General features: G+C 35.8%; 2 protein-coding genes and 1 long non-coding RNA gene across 7 annotated transcripts in view; 1 reads left to right on the top strand and 2 right to left on the bottom strand.

Moving 5' to 3' along the window:
* The first annotated feature begins 194 nt into the window (after positions 1–194).
* Positions 195–11,990, top strand: LOC137488665 (uncharacterized). Its single transcript, XR_015518658.1, has 5 exons — positions 195–228; positions 8,487–8,641; positions 8,717–8,796; positions 8,957–9,196; positions 11,510–11,990. It is a non-coding gene; the product is annotated as an uncharacterized LOC137488665 (long non-coding RNA).
* On the bottom strand, positions 444–4,922 carry ppil6 (peptidylprolyl isomerase (cyclophilin)-like 6). 3 transcript variants are annotated; one of them, XR_015517631.1, is made up of 8 exons: positions 4,832–4,922; positions 4,634–4,729; positions 4,376–4,564; positions 3,861–3,923; positions 3,624–3,793; positions 3,271–3,330; positions 861–996; positions 444–704 (listed from the first exon to the last, which is right to left on the bottom strand). XR_015517631.1 is itself a non-coding variant. In NM_001020597.1 (8 exon segments), coding segments are annotated over 8 exon segments (882 nt in total). In that variant the 5' UTR covers positions 4,910–4,919; the 3' UTR covers positions 448–592.
* ak9 (adenylate kinase 9) overlaps positions 6,212–16,195 on the bottom strand; it is a 29,542-nt gene continuing 19,558 nt past the window's right edge. For all 3 annotated transcript variants that reach the window (XM_087298369.1, XM_087298370.1, XM_087298371.1), the window contains 11 exons: positions 15,714–15,932; positions 14,603–14,816; positions 11,724–11,925; positions 11,484–11,627; positions 10,617–10,837; positions 8,951–9,147; positions 8,700–8,869; positions 8,500–8,598; positions 7,088–7,190; positions 6,741–6,855; positions 6,212–6,570 (listed from right to left, as the gene is read on the bottom strand). In XM_087298369.1, coding sequence (XP_087154495.1) covers positions 6,347–6,570; positions 6,741–6,855; positions 7,088–7,190; positions 8,500–8,598; positions 8,700–8,869; positions 8,951–9,147; positions 10,617–10,837; positions 11,484–11,627; positions 11,724–11,925; positions 14,603–14,816; positions 15,714–15,932 — 1,908 coding nt within the window. In that variant the 3' untranslated portion in view covers positions 6,212–6,346. The remainder of the gene's footprint in view (positions 6,571–6,740; positions 6,856–7,087; positions 7,191–8,499; positions 8,599–8,699; positions 8,870–8,950; positions 9,148–10,616; positions 10,838–11,483; positions 11,628–11,723; positions 11,926–14,602; positions 14,817–15,713; positions 15,933–16,195) is intronic.

Here is a 16,195-nt window from a genome sequence, read left to right as displayed (position 1 = left end):
CTTTAGTTAATTTGAGTGTGTGTGAAAAGAGTCAGACAGATTAATCGACAGAAGACAGCACGAGGAAGATTTTAATGTTGTCAAATTCTATTTGGTTGTGTCTGAAGTTCATACTTTAGTAAGCTTTTCTGACAATTTAGTTTTCTTAACTATGATACTGTGTAGGCTTACTGAAATGTCATCTCTTTATTTTACAGATGAACTTAAACGTTCTCCAAATTCTCACAGGTAGGATTAAGATTGTTTCGCTTCATTTTGTGGAATTATTTTTTCTTTTAATCAAAATTAGAGGTTACTGAAATCTGTTGACCTCTTTCTGTTTTATACAGTGGTGATATCTAAACCTCTATCTTCTGTATTTTAGAAAAAACAATTCCCATATAAATAAATATTTACTTAAATACTAGCCTATATTTGAAAAAATATGAGCAATAGTAGTAACATTTCTTTTCATTTTAAATCACTTTATTTTTATTTTTTAAATGTGGACCGTTGGATTAAAAACATGGTACACTTTACATAGACAAGCCATTTGTATCTGAGATGGTTAGTTTAAAATTCTCATGTTGCTTCTTAATCTGTATGTGATTACTTAGAACTCAAATATGCCGCATGCTACTATTTTGCAGTCCTGTTTGGGTCTCTCATTATAAGTAGGCACTGCTTCTAGTCTCTTAAGAACCTCAGTGCCTTCAACAAGTTGCCTGGGAGAGAGAGAAAGATGTCAGAACCGATGAAATTTGTAACTGTGGTAAATAGCAAAGCATTCATCTTTCAGATATTGTCTGCATTATTGATGCAAAGTTAAATACCAAATGTTGGCTTTCTTATGTACTTATGCTATCTCTTGTAGTCATTACCCGAAAGCCACATATTTGTGATCCATCCAGGTGGCTGGCTGTAGTGTGATGTAGAACTGGGAGCCATTGCTATGAGCACCTTGGTTAGCCATTCCCAGGATGCCACGCTTATTGTGGGATATGACAAAATTCTCATCTAAAAGAGAAAACCATAAAAACCTAGTACTTTGTGTTTGCATAAACACTGAACCGATGAGCCAAAACATATGATCACCTGCCTAATATGAAAGTTTAAGCATTGAAAGTTTTTAATATTTAGATTTTTTTTAAAAGTATGTATATTTACACTCACCGGCCACTTAATTAGGTACACCTGTCCAACTGCTTGTTATGTAAAATTTTGATCACCCAATCACATGGCAGCAACAAAATGCATTTAGGCATGTAGACATGGTCAAGACGATCTGCTACAGTTCAAACTGAGTATCAGAATGGGGAAGAAAGGGGATTTAAGTGACTTTGAAAGTGGCATGGTTGTTGGTGCCAGACAGGCTGATCTGAATATTTCAGAAACTGCTGATCTACTGGTATTTTCATGCAGAAACATCTCTAGGGTTTACAGAGAATGGTCCAAAAAAGAGAAAATATCCTGTAAGCGGCAGTTCTGTGGGCAGAGGAGAATGGCCAGACTGGTTCGAACTGATAAAAAGATAACAGTAGCGCAAATAACCACTTGTTACAACCGAGGTATGCAGAAGAGCATCTGTGAACGCACAACATGTTGAACCTTGAGGCAGATGGGCTACAGCAGCAGGAGATCACAACGGGTGCCATTCCTGTCAGCTAAGAACAGGAAACTGAGGCTACAATTCACACAGGCTCACTAAAATTGGACAATAGAAGATTGGAAAAACGCTGCCTGGTCTGATGAGTCTTGATTTCTGCTGCAACATTCGGATGGTGAGGTCAGAATTTAGCGTCAAACTCATGAAAGCATGGATCCATCCTGCCTCGTATCAACGGTTCAGGCTGGTGATGTAATGGTGTGGGGGATATTTTCTTGGCACATTTTTGGGCCCATTAGTACCAATTGAGCATCATGTCAACGCCACAGCCTACCTGAGTATTGTTGCTGACCATGTACAGTACCTTCCTTTATGACCACACTGTACCCATCCTCTTGATGGCTACTTATAGCAGGACAACACGGCATGTCATAAAGCGCGAATCATCTCAGACTGGTTTCTTGTACATGACAATGAGTTCACTGTACTCAAATGGCCTCCACAGTCACCAGATCCCAGTCTAATAGAGCACTTTTGGGATGTGGTGGAACGCGAGATTTGCATAATGGATGTGCAGCCGACAAATCCAAGTGGTGCTCGCTGCAGAGCCATTTGAGGAGAGCTGAGCTCCAGCGAGGGGGAACTTAAGCTTGAGCTCCACCTTTTTTGCACTTCTTCTACGAGTGATGTCACTGGGGGTAGGGTTAGGGGTGGGGTTGGTGTACGCATTAAAACAGCTTACAGGAGGAGGAGCGACAGCTCATGCTCCCCCTCGCTGGAGCTCAGCTCTCCTCAAATGACTCTACAGCGAGCACCCTCTCGACAAATCTGCAGCAACTGCGTGATGCTATCATGTCAATATGGACCAAAATCCAGTAAGGTGTACCTAATAAAGTGTACTATGTATTTATGAATGTATTATATCATCTTTGCACTAAATTACAAAATTTTTGCTTATGCGAGTTGTTTCTAAAGCAGTGTCTATGGGGCGGGAAAGTAAATTTGACATTCTCACACAATGTTTTTCATTTTTCTGAACGTCTTGATAACAACATTGTTGAGTTTTTCTTTAATTATTTCAGCAAATAGGATTGTAAAAAAAATTTTTTTTGTACTCTACTCTCTCTTTTACTGCGCTCTAAATTTTACCTAACTATGATGACTTCTGTTGCTGAGAAACCCAGAAATGTGAAAAGGGTCCATTGAACGAGGCAGACTTCATCCATTGCTCGATTGGTTCGGTCCAAATGCAACAACTTTTATGCATTTTTAAGCCTTGGGCATACCCTTATGTATGTATGAGTCTTTCAATGGTTGGTGGAATTTGCCTTCTCGGGCCACCTTTTTTTTTCTTTTTTTCTTTTTTACCAATACTGACTCAGATTAATCTACAAACCTTTCAAATGAACATTTCAGAGACTTGGTACCATTCGCATTGAAATAACAATGTGGTTCAAAGTTGCTAGGATCTTTATTTCTGTCAATTTTCTAGTATATTGTCTAGTATCTATCACACTGATTTCAGGAACTGAGTAAATATATAATTTACCCAGACTTTAACAATTAACAATTATTGGCAACAATTATAATTTTTGATTTGTTAGTGGTCATAATGTGATGGCTCGTTTGGTGTACAATAAGAATAATAAATTTTAGAACTTTGAAATTAGTTAATAAGGACATACCCTCAAATGTTGGTCCATAGATAGACTCTCCCCCAGTGCCTTTCTTTTCAGGTGAAATATCTGTAGAAGAAAATATCTGTACTTAAGTTTGTACATAATTTTATAACTTAAGCCAACACTGTTCCTGGAGAGCCACCTTCCTGCAGATTTCAGTTGCAACCCATATCAAACACACCTGCCTGTACTTATCACATGGCGTTCAGGTCCTAATTAATTGGTTCAGTAGTGTTTGATATGGGTAGCAACTGAAATCTGCTGGAAGGTGGCTCTCCAGGAACAGGGTTGGCCACCCCTGATTAAAAAAATATATGTATTGTTTTTAAATACTGTAAAAGTATATTATTAATTCATACCTCCACCTTGTATCCAGCCATTTGGCACCACTCTGTGGAAAATCGAGTCTTTATAGCTCAACTCAAGGTTACTCTTAGACAAACCAGCCTCTCCAGTGCACAGTGCCTTAAAGTTCCTACACGTCTTTGGACAGACGTCTGAGAACAGCTGGCAGGTTACATTTTAAACACTTTGAGAGTGTAAAACCCCAACATTTATCTCTACAACAATTTCTCTCATTAATATATTCTTCTTACCTCAAACAACAGTCTGCCAACTGCCTCTCCACCATTCTCAATGTCCATATAAACAAAAATATGCTGTAGTAAAGAGAGAGAGAGAGAGAGATGTTGCGCACTAATAAATGTTTTTAGTTGCCTAAATATTAAAGGCATTGTTCACTCAAAAATAAACTTTCTGCCATTATTTACTCAACCCTTACTTATTAAAATCTTTGAGTTTCTTTCTTCTGTAAAACACAAAAGAAGATATTCTGAAGAAAGCTGGGAACTGCTAACCATTGCCTTCCATAGTAGGAGAAACAACTAGGCCTACTATGGAAGGCAATGGTTACAGCTTTCTTCAAAATACCTTTTTTTGTGTTCAAAAAACGAATAGAAATTCATAAAGGGTTGGAACAACATGAGGGGAAGTAAATAGTATAGGCATTTTATCATTTTGGATAAACTCTATATTTAACGTTATTAATTTATTTTTATAAATTGAAGTATCATTACAATATCATATCATTCAATATCATATTATCATTTACCCCAGTGCTCCGCAGGTTACTGATGTAAAACTCCTCAGCTAGTGCCATATAAAGAGCCTGTGGTCGATGGAAAGTAAACTTCCACTCTTTCTCTGCCCAGCCGGACAGTTTCCTTTCATCCCCGAGCAACTGGCCGTTTGCGAAGGACATTATACAGCCGCGGTACTGCCAGACCTCTCCTCTCAGCTCCTTAAAAAGTGGACGTAAAAGTCAGATCTAATTGACATCAAGATAGCGGTGTATAGTTCAGTGGCTCACCGTCTTTTTATTAGACAAATAGTCCTGCCAGTCACATTCCAACAGCGGTCGGATTGTTGGATCATCAAATGAATCCGGGTATTTATTTTTTAATCCCTAAGTTACAGAAGCAAACATTAGCTTTTGTGAACAATTGTGCTTCAATCAGCAGTAAGGTTAGGGGTCTTTATTAGATCAGAAAAAGAAACTTTACATTACCTCCGCAATGCTTTTAGCTATTTGAAAATTAGGTTTATTTAACAGACCGACGATTTCCAAATGTACAATGGATGCCATGTTGTGGAAAGTCGGAAAGTCGAAGCGTCCTGGTTGCCAGAGTTACCAAAGCCTGTGACGTACAATGAAGTCGACTGTTACCTTTTATTTGGTTTATTTACACAAAATTAATTAGCTACATTCTCTTATTTTTATTAATGTAAATAAGTACAAACCTAATACAAACAAATACAGTATACCCGTCTTACTTTATTACTTATAAAAATGTTTTTGTTAGTAATCATACTTTCTTCCACTCTAGTTCTAAATTTAGATGACCAGAAGATTGTTGAACAAACACTGTAAAATAAAATCTGTTAGTCATGATAGCATGTTTTAAGACATTGTAATTTATAAAATTAAGTAAGTGCCTGATTAACTTAGTTTAACAAGTTACAAAAGCTGTTTTAAGTCAGTTTAACATAATAAAAGTTCAATGGACTCCTATAAAGTTAATTTGATTCAGCTTAAAATTTTAAGGCAACCAGGATGTATTTTTACAGTGTGGTTTCCTTACATTTTAAGCTTAACCTTATGAGTCCATTGAACTTGTATTATGTTAAACTGCAGTAGACAGCTTGCGTAACTTATTAAATTAAGTTAGAACATGATTACCTTAGTTTAATAAGTTACAATGACCTAAAAATATATGCTGTCAGGACTAATTGATCAGAGGATTTTTACAGTGTGGTTTATGATTCTTTTTAAATACATTTCTATTACTGCATTCATCAGCAATTTTATCCTCAGTCGAGGTATTTTCATGGCTGTGCAATCATTCCATGCAAGTTTAGAGCACTGGTGTGCATTTATGTGAGTGTTATTTTCAGTGTTATGTAAAAAAGTGATATATTACAATCTTAATCATATTTTAATATATATTAAAAAACGCAAACACAACACATACTTTCACATTACTTTACTTAAAAAGGTAGTTACTTATTTAAAGAGTGGCTTATAATTGTAATATGTTACTTTTAAAAGTAACTTTACCCAACACTGATACATTTCTGTACCTCAATACTCTTAAGACACCACAGAAATACACAAATCATAATTGATGTCAATGTTTTTTTGTATTGTATTTATCTATGCTTGTTAATTATTATATTTTATGCAGATGCTCTCTCATACAAAATCTGAATTCTTTTCAAATAGAGCTTTTTGGGCTATCTGCAGTTGTTTTCATAATAAATAGCAATGCAGAACAAAAAACAAAATATTGCAATATAATTTTTTTATTAACATTGATGTATACATTTTTAAAAATAATAAGCTATAAAATGTAAGGTGTCTGTAAAAATCATGCCAAATTCAGACTTATTTACTGGGTTCAATCATGTGTTTAATAATCAATTGAACAGAACACAATAACAAACTCCTCTTAAAAATATAAATATGATGTAATGTCAACCAGCACTGATGAAATACTGTATTCTAGATCCCCCCAAAACTTTTCTAGATTCCCCCAAGCTGTGTCAGGCCTGAGTCTGTCTTAGTGGACTTCTCCAGGGCCAGAAACCGGTCCAGTTTTTGTAAAAATTCTGTTGGCAGGTTGAGAGGGGATTTGTACGTCTTCATGGTGGTGCTCAGGTATGAGATGAGCTCACAGCCTTCCTCAAACTTTTGTAGCTTCTTTTTGTACTTCTGACGAATATATTCTGGGTTCCTGGAGTTGAATGCTGCACGGTAAAGAGATAGACAGTAATTTCAGATGTGGAAACAGACTTTGATTGATCGGAAATGATCATATGTTGAATGAATTCATTTAGCAAATTATCAAAAAACGTATGATTAAAACCCTATCTACATGTATTTTAAGTCAAAGGCTAAATTATTAGACATTAAACACCTTTTAGATGAAAGGCCAGGTAAAGTATAGCAGATCTCTTCACACTGAGAAAGGGGAACTTTGGCTTGAGTTGACCAACAGCAGTCATGGCTTTGATTATGGGCACAGCCACGCTCTACAAAAACAAACATGGATACGATACACACACATATATAAAAGTAACAAACTAAAATGGTAGATAAATTGCCACAAAAAACTTTAAACACATTAATTTGACACTTGTTGAAATAAGGTTTATTGGAACAGAGCATTTTGTTATGTGATCAATATTAATAGCAAAAAAACAAAACAAAACAAAAAAAGATTAAGAGACTGAAGTTATTGGCTGTGTTTCAGTGGCCTCTTACTTGTTCCAAGTAGCCCAGGATTGGTAAAGAGGTTAGTAAGACTGGCTCTTCCAATGGAGGCAGCTTATGTGGAAGTTTCTGGTCCCAGTAAATCTCAGGTGATCTGAGGACAGTAATATTGTGAATTATCAGCGTTTCATAATTCTGTATTACAAATAGAGCAGCAGGCTATTATTATTATTATGATTGTTGTTATTTACTCTCTCACAAGTAGTTCAAACATTAACAAGTTTCTTCTGTTGAATACAAAAAAAGGTATTTTGAAGAATGTTGGGAGCCTGCAGACATTGACTTAACCCGTGTTGGAGGTAACGCATTACAAACAACGCGAGTTACGTAATAATATTACTTTTGTAAGTAACGAGTAAAGTAACACATTACTTTTAAAAATTAAGTAATAATATTTGTGTTACATTTAAAAAATAAATTTAACTCGTTACTTTTGTGAATTAATTAATATGCTTTTAAAAATAGTTTACTGAATTAAAATTAGTATAATCACATTGAATTACACTCAATGAGAAAATGAGCTCCTCGTAGGAATAGACAGAAACCAAGATGGCAGAGCCTTACATTTCTCTGATGAAAATATTTTCATTATTTTGAACACATGGAAGAAAAGAGGATAGTCTCAATGGAAAAGTAGCAAACACATTGCTTTCAAATTTCATTATTCTGTTTATACAGCATGTAAAGCATCAGGAAGTTCTCAGAAGGTAACATTTATTCTATTTCTTTTATTAGTTTTTAAAGGTAAATAAAGGTAAAAGTTATACATTGTGTCGTTAAATGCAGATCTCCTCTATTTAAAAAAGAAAAATACACCGCAAGTTCTGAAAGAGATCAAGGCAGGTTTGAAAAAAGTAAATATTGTAATGCATTTTATTCAAACATAACTTTCCCCAACACTGGACTTGACTATAGTTTATTAATATTATTATTATTATTTGTATTTTATTAATGTCAGTGCCAACCAGTTAAGTTCTTCAGAAAATCATCTTTTGTGTTCAACAGAAAAAAAGGAACCAACTTGATGAGTTGTAAATGGTGAGTACATTTAAAATTGTTTTAGTAAACTATCCCATTAACATTTATTATTAACAACATTTAAAAAAAAATTATTTTATTGTATTTCAAAACCTAATCTGTTGTTGTGACGTAACTATTACATGCTATTACTTCAAACTTTAGTGTCACGTGATGATCTAAAAATTCTTCTAATATGCTGATTATTGTGCTCCAAATACTTCTTATTATTGTAGTGATTAGACTGTGCTGATTGTTTTATGAAAACATTTATTCTGAAATCTTCATTAAAATAAATCCTTTAAAAGTGTAAGTACATTTTAATTTAAAAATATTGATTTCATTTAAAACCTTCCCTTTTCTCTTTCTATAGGGCAAGTGCTGACCTGAGAAATTGCTCTTGTTTCTTCTCACTCTCAAAAATATAGATTTTATTTCGGTACTCAGCAGCGTACTCCATATTTCCACGCAGTAGAGCCTCATACCTACAGATACGAAAGAAAATGACCTTGTTAATGTTTACAAAGGGTAAGTCTTTAATTAAGCTCATTTTCACCATGAGTGTTATTGTGTGTTTTGGCTATACCTTTGTTTACCATTCAGATAAGTGACAGGACAGAACCCCTTCATCTCCACCTGCTGAGGGAACCTGCTCTTCACCTGTCCAGCACTGAGCTTATGAGGTAAGAGTGAAGCAGGGGGTAACGGGTACGGGCAACCTGGTGCCACAAATTGCTCCGGGGACTCTAGAAATATCTTTTAAGAAACATATAAAGAGAAACAGTCAGTTAAATGAACAATTCTGTGCACAAATGAACATGCTGTCTGACACTTTACCTCTAGAAACTCCCTGCTGGCCATTTTGTAGAACTGGCCCTTGAACTCTGCAGCCAATTCCAGTGAGGTGTTATGCGAGCAGTCCACCAGATGGCGATGGAGAGCTAAACTAACAGGGCAGTAGTGCCCAAATTCACCCAGCCGGGACTGGAGCTCTTGTGGGGTAATGCACAGTCGGTTTATACAGGCTGCCTGGCCTGTGAGGATGACAGGAAGTTGTCTCAGAACTTGACAAATTATTGTGAGGTAAGTGCAATTTTCATGAGCTATACAGTCAATCCAAAAATCATTCAGACGCCTTCAAGATATCTCATCACTTTATCACACGTTGTTAACTATAGCTGAGAAAAATAGATGATTCACTAGAGTAGAAAATGCTACTTAAATATGACAAGAACTCTTTGATATAAAGGTACATTATGTAACTGATTACACTCTACAAATAGTTATTTAAATAACTGATGGTATTGCAGTGTTAACACAACTGTCATTATTATTTTTTTTTAACAGCCTCAATGGCAGCCTGTAGTGTCTCTAATTTCATCCAGAGTCATGCAAATCTGAATTTCGATATGTTCCAGACTTGCTACAGCAGTAGTCTTCAGTTTTTGTTTGTGATGTTTAGTTCACGGTATCAATATATCGGGAACACTTTACAGTTAGGTATTAGTTAAAGTTAGTTAATGCATTTACTAACATGAACAAACAATGAACGATGCATTTGATAAAGTATTTGTTCATGTTAGTCAATGAAAATACAGTTGTTCATTGTAGTTCATGTTACTAAACTTATGTAACTAATGTTAACTTGGATTTTAATAACATATTAGTAAATGTTGAACTAGGATTAATAAACGCTGCATAAGTGTTGTACATACTTAGTTTATGTAAGTAAATACTTGAACTAATGAAACCTTACTGTGGGTAAATATGTCACAGAAGTATACTTTATCTGGCTCAGGGGTACCCAAACTTTTTCTTATGAAGGGCCAAAAACCAAACTTGATAGAGGATAGTTGGCCGAAGGTAAATATAGTAGGCATGGGTAATTTCCTAATTTACTTGGTAATATTTATAAATGACTAGAAAACATTGCTTTATATTAAGTCAGTATTTTTTTTTTTACATTTTACAACGAACTTATTACAGTAAAAACAAAACAATCTCATTTATAACAGAATTAAACTAGGTTTTGCCTAGATTTGCTCGCCGATGCCTTCTGCATTGTCCTCTATCTGTTGAATGACAGTATTTATATTTTTTAAAATAATTTACAAGATTTAATTATTTAATTTTGTTTTTTCTTTTTTTTGTAGGTCAGCGTTAAAACTAACAAATTAAATCTGCAAGCAGCGATAAAAGGGACCTCGTACTAACAAAAAATGTAAGAAAAGGCATTCGCCTCAACCCACTCATCAATCTCACTATCCTCTAAGTTGCGATGGTGGGCCAAATCAAAGGTTACAATGGGCCAACTTTGGCCCTCAGGCCCTACTTTGGGCATCTCTGATCTAGCTGTTCTCACTTAAATAAATGAACTATAGTGTCATTTACACTATAAAGTGCATTCACTATTAAAAACCTAAAATTATATTTGGCGTTTAAATGATTTATGATTTGACTGTGTTGCTTGTTTGACAACTGTGCATTATTTGCATGCTCTCACCTTTGTGAATCCTTTCTAGGTAAGAATGAATGTGTCTCATGCTAATGCGAACCTCATCTAAAATGCGCTCCTGGACCCACCACTTGCTCTTGTGAGCATCAACAGGGGTCCAGTTGTGATACTGATTGTGCAAGTGTAGCCTCAGAGCTTCGGCTTCTTGTCTGAAGCAAGAGTTGCGAATGTTTAGGGCCTGGAGGCTATCGTGATGCACTTGATGAGACCTGTTGGGGAGAGATAGCATAATGGTCAAAATCTTTTACATGTGCATGGTCATTTACATAATACGCCAGACCACAAAAGCACAACAGTAAGACTGTCCATGCTGCAAGATAATAATTATATTGTAAATAATTCTCCTAATGTTTATGTGTTCTAATAATATTATGGTTTAATTCTCACTCACTACCTTTCAGCTTAGTCCCTGCTCTATCAGGGGTCACCACAGCAAAATGAACCGCTATGTATGGCATATGTTTTATGTGATGGATGCCCTTCCAGCCACAAGATTTAATTGCCATTAGAGATTTTTGAGATCATACTTTTTATAAGATTTATTCTCTTAACGTTATGATTTTTAAAAACTTGAATACCTTTGTAGGTTTTAGCAGTCATAATGAATTAGGTTTAGAAATAACTTTTAAAACAATATTGTGAGAAATTGGCTAAAATAAAAAAAGTTAAAGTTACAGTAATAAATTTTTTTAAAATATTAGAAAGAAACTGAAATCACACAAAAAAATACATCTTTTACATTACTAAAATTTTAAACTGAAAATATAAAAGTAAAACATAATTCAAAATAATAACATATTCTACTCCTAATTCTCATAACAATATGTGTTGTGTGAGTGTTCATGTTGATCTAACCTGTTGTTTTTTTCCCTGTCTCTCAGCCCTCTCTTCAACACTTCCACCATGTCCAGTTGCAGCTCAACCACCACCATAGGAATAATACAGGATTCTAGTAACTCAGCCTGATGCTTGGTCACAGGAAAGCCATCCAGCACAAACCTAAGCATCAAAAATAAGTATAACACACATATACAGAGATATATGTTTGAGGTTATATATTTTTTTCAGATGTACTAATTTTGGATTGGTTCTCACCCACGAGTGGTACAGACCAGGTTCATCACAGCCACCTCCACACACTGGATGGCCAGTTCATCAGGTACAGTCTGACCCTGTTTCAAATGAATCTGCACCTGACAAGCCAGGTCAGTTTTGGCCTGGCTGTTGAGCACCATCCGTATCGCATCTCCAATGGAGAGACGAGTGAGACCATACTCCCGTGCAAACGCCTGGGCCACTAAATGAAAACAGTTCAGAAGCCATTACTTATTTCTGTTATCAATAAAACACTCCTGAACTTGGTATTCTATTTTTATAAGTTTCTTTATGTCAGGGTTCCCACTTTAAGTCAAATGTCAAATTTCCTGACTTTCACTGACTAAAAACAACTCAAGCTCATTCTGATTACATACCCCTATATACTAGGGATGGGAAGATTAACCGATATGTATCGATACGCGGTCATGCGCGTGCACGATGCGAGTGCATCGGTTGAGCAGCAGAGGATGAATGAAATTTTGGAAGCAAATCGAGATGCATCGGTTTTTGCGAGATGCATCGATTTTTCCGAGATACAGCTTATATTTTTAATATAGAATGTATTTTTTATTTATTAACAAGTGTTGTCAACCTGTTTTGGCGCATAATTTAATCGACCTACATAAAGTAAGCCTTAGCAACGGATTTGCGGATGTGCACACACTACAACTCAGTGTATCAGGTGTGCGGATGAAGCTAGTGGAGCGCCCTCAGAAAGCGCGAGAAGCTAAACAAACATTTTATTCCCCACTGAGTTTTTAAATCTAAAGTATGGCAACATTATGGATTTAAGGATGGACGACATGACAGGACAGATGCAATTTGCAAAATGTGCCGCGCATCTATAAAATACGCGGGCAGTACGACTAATCTGATATCTCACTTGAAGCGGCGCCACGGTGTTGTTGTGAAAGCATCTTCCAGTGTTTCTGCATCCCCGGCTTTCGCACTGCTTCAACCAGCTCCAAAAGTGGTGAGAAAAGCATTGCAAGTTTTTTTTTTTCCATGCGCAACAGTTCTGCTCGCTCTACGCCAATAACGAATGCTATTGCATTGTTCATCTGCAAAGATATTCAGCCTTGTGTCACGGAGAACGGAGGTTTTAAACACCTCCTCCTGTTAATTTTTATTTAATTATAATAATAATAATATTAATACTAATAATGATAAAAATAATTGGGTGTCACAGTGGCACAGTGGGTAGTTTGACCACCTCACAGCAAGAAGATTGCTGGTTTGTTATATTTTTATTAGCCTGTTGTTTACAGTGACAGTGATGTTTCAAAGCAGCATAACACTGCTAGTTCACAACCTTAAGTTTTGAATAATCAGTGGCAAAATATCTTTGTAAAACTTGTTTTCATAGTTGAAAAGTTAAATCACAATTCTTGTTGTGCAATGCTAAATTTATTTATGTTGAAAGAGTGCAAATATATACATATTTTTTAATATATATTGCACTTATACATTCTGTTTATCTGGAAAATACTTAAATAATATGTGCTATATGTTCTAAAATGGCCCTCTACTGTAAACTGACACTCTGGCTCTGAGAGAAGAGCCAGTTTGTAAAAAAAAGTATTGGTTTTGCTTGGTTTATAAATAATCAAACTCATTCAATGGCACAGCATCCTCTTTCACATCATCTCATAAACTTGATCTAATTAGTTAGTGCTGAAATATCGCATCGTATCGTGATATGGGTGTGAATCGTATCGTGTTGCATCGCAATATGTCACAAATGTATCGCTAATATATCGGATCGTATTCTTTGTATCGAGATGCGTATCGGATCGGCATTATAGCTTAGATGCCCAACCCTACTATATACATTACCAGAGAGAGTAAAATACGTTTTTTGTTTTGCAGTTTTTGTTTTCACGTATTCACCAGAGGCTGATGTGTACGCTTTTTCAGATCTCACATTTCTCCTACTAGTGATATTCGTGCCTGTTCTTCTCACAAAAATCCACCAGAGGCCGCTGTTGACTAACTGACTGACCAACTGACCGATCCCCCACTCTCCCCCTTCCCTAAACCCAACCAATAGTGTTTTAAAAAACACTGATTGACCTCAATGTCATGTTCAATTCCGCTCTGCATCTCAAGTTCGCCAACGTACATGTAGACCTACCGGAAAAGCTGTCCATATGAAAGAAAACGGTCAGCTGGTAAGCGAGAAAAGGAATGGCATCATACCACCCATACCACCCCATAGAGTTTGTTTTAAAGATGTAATGCATACGTAGCTTCTGGCTACATAATTCGTGATCTCCAGAAATGTAGATATGCTTCTTGGTATTGTAAAAAAAATCATATTGTTTTAATAAATTTGATTGCTGGTTGACAAGCAGAAATGAAATGAAACTGTTTTAAAACAATGGACTGACTATAATCATATTAAAAATGCATACATGCAAAAAACACAGTATAAAAAAAAAATCTACATTTTGCTAAATGGAAAATAAAACTTAAAAAAAAAAAAAAAACTCTTACCAACAGGGAAAACCACCAATAACCGAGAATGCATGATTATATGGTGTCATGGCTTTGCAGTCAAAAAAATTCATTGTATTGAAAGCCAATGGGGCAAAAACAGCCCCCAGCATAAATAAATTGAATTTTTGGAAATTTTTAAGACATTTTCCCAAAATATGTGTCATATTAAGATTTGTCACTAAAAATCATTCCATTCGCTGAAACAAAGATAAATGTATGGCCAAAATAAGACTTAAAATCACCCCAGAGTGAATGAAAACGTCCCCAACAGCACATAAGGGTTAATGTCTGCAGTGGACCCTTTTAAAATTCCACGATATTCAATGACAAATGGGAACCCTGTCATAATGAATAATATTTTGTTCCAGAAATCTGACCTGTGGTTTTGCCTGATTTGGGTGGGCCAATGATCGCCAGCTTGATGGGAAGGGAAGGGTTGGGCCTTGGTTGACGGAGATATTTGATTGGATTGAGGATGAAGGTGTTGCGTGTCTCCTTGGAGGCGAAGAAGTAGATGAACTGGTGCAAGATGACTGGAAAGGTGGAGTGGTAAGAGTCCTGTGGAGGCTGGATCAAATCTCCTTCGGTGTACTACAGAAAGTCACAACAAACTTGAGTGTTTTTGTAACTTCGCTTCTGTTTTTATGCTTTGTCATAAGCTTTGTTCACGCTTGTAGTTCAGTTCAATCCTGTGTGCTGGGCTTAACACACTTGATGTATATAATGATATTTATATCAATTGAGGACTCATAAAGAGCTTATAACAAGTGTAAAGGATTCAAAACAGCACAAGGAATACCTTCTCGCATATAAACAATAAATCTGCTGCAAAGAGAATTGTTTCTAACAGCTGTGTTAAATTGCAACCTTTCAACTGTCATGAGTAAAACCAGGTGTGTTTGAGAATTCCTTCCTTTAAAAGGTCGCATCTTGTGACATCATGTCCTGTTTTTGGTATGTTTGGATGTCTTTGATCTGTGCGGCGTTTAGTATTTCTGTCAAATTTAACCAGAATTTGTTTTAAAGTCTGTGTGAAATCAAAATGCTCAATGTTTGTTTTGCTAGTGGTGCACATTTATATTCACAATTAATCCAAGTTAACCCACTGAAAAAAATAGTTGTTTTGGTAATCGTGAATCAAAGTCCGACACTTTTCTTCTGCATTTGCGGCCCTTCTCTGTTAAAGGTAGTTTTGAAGGCTTTAGCTACAATATTCTGAACTACACCCTCTATAGATGATATGAGGGAATGATGTGCAATTAAAAAAAACCTCCCCCTACTTTATATTCAGTTTTAGTTCAACATACTGAGATAAAAGCCTCAGCAACTTTGCGGTTCACACAACTTTTTAGAAGTCTAAGCTCACTTATTTGATTCACATCAATAATACACTTATTCAAATGAATAACAAAGCAAACGAGTTGATTTTACATAAACCAAATCTCCAAGTGTGAACTAAAAATCTGTGTTTTGTAGATCTTCTTTTACCTTAACAGGATCCCAGCACCCGAAAGCACTGGGATATTTAAAGGAGCAATACAGGAGTCTCCTGGCAAGACTGTAGCTGATTGGCTGACACGTCTGAAACAGTAAGTCTCTGTTTTCCATCAGAGGTTTGATTTCCTTTAGGAGCTGGTACCTCACAATCCGAGGCAAACGGCCAGCGCTTATTACAAGACGGGGGATTTGATTGTCTGATAGTAGGTCCTATGGAAAAAAAAAACACAACAACAACAACACATTCTTTATTTTATCTGCAGAATTTATAAGCCTCGGTTATCTCAATATTTTGCTGGATTTTAAATGTTTTTGGGTAACTATAATTAAATAACGCATTGAGTGAAGCAAAGTCTTATTTGTGATGTTACCTGAGCTAGTTTAAGTTTATTATGGAAAAATAAATATGTCTCTAAAACACCATTAGGTTGTGAAAAAGTTGTCATTTTTGACAACTATTTAATAATCTGGAA

The sequence above is a fragment of the Danio rerio genome, chromosome 20 (genome assembly GCF_052040795.2).
Source record: "Danio rerio strain M-AB ecotype USA chromosome 20, GRCz13ab, whole genome shotgun sequence".
NCBI lineage: Eukaryota > Metazoa > Chordata > Actinopteri > Cypriniformes > Danionidae > Danio > Danio rerio.
Note: the sequence above shows the minus strand (reverse complement) of the source record. Positions and strands in the feature narration are given on the sequence as shown.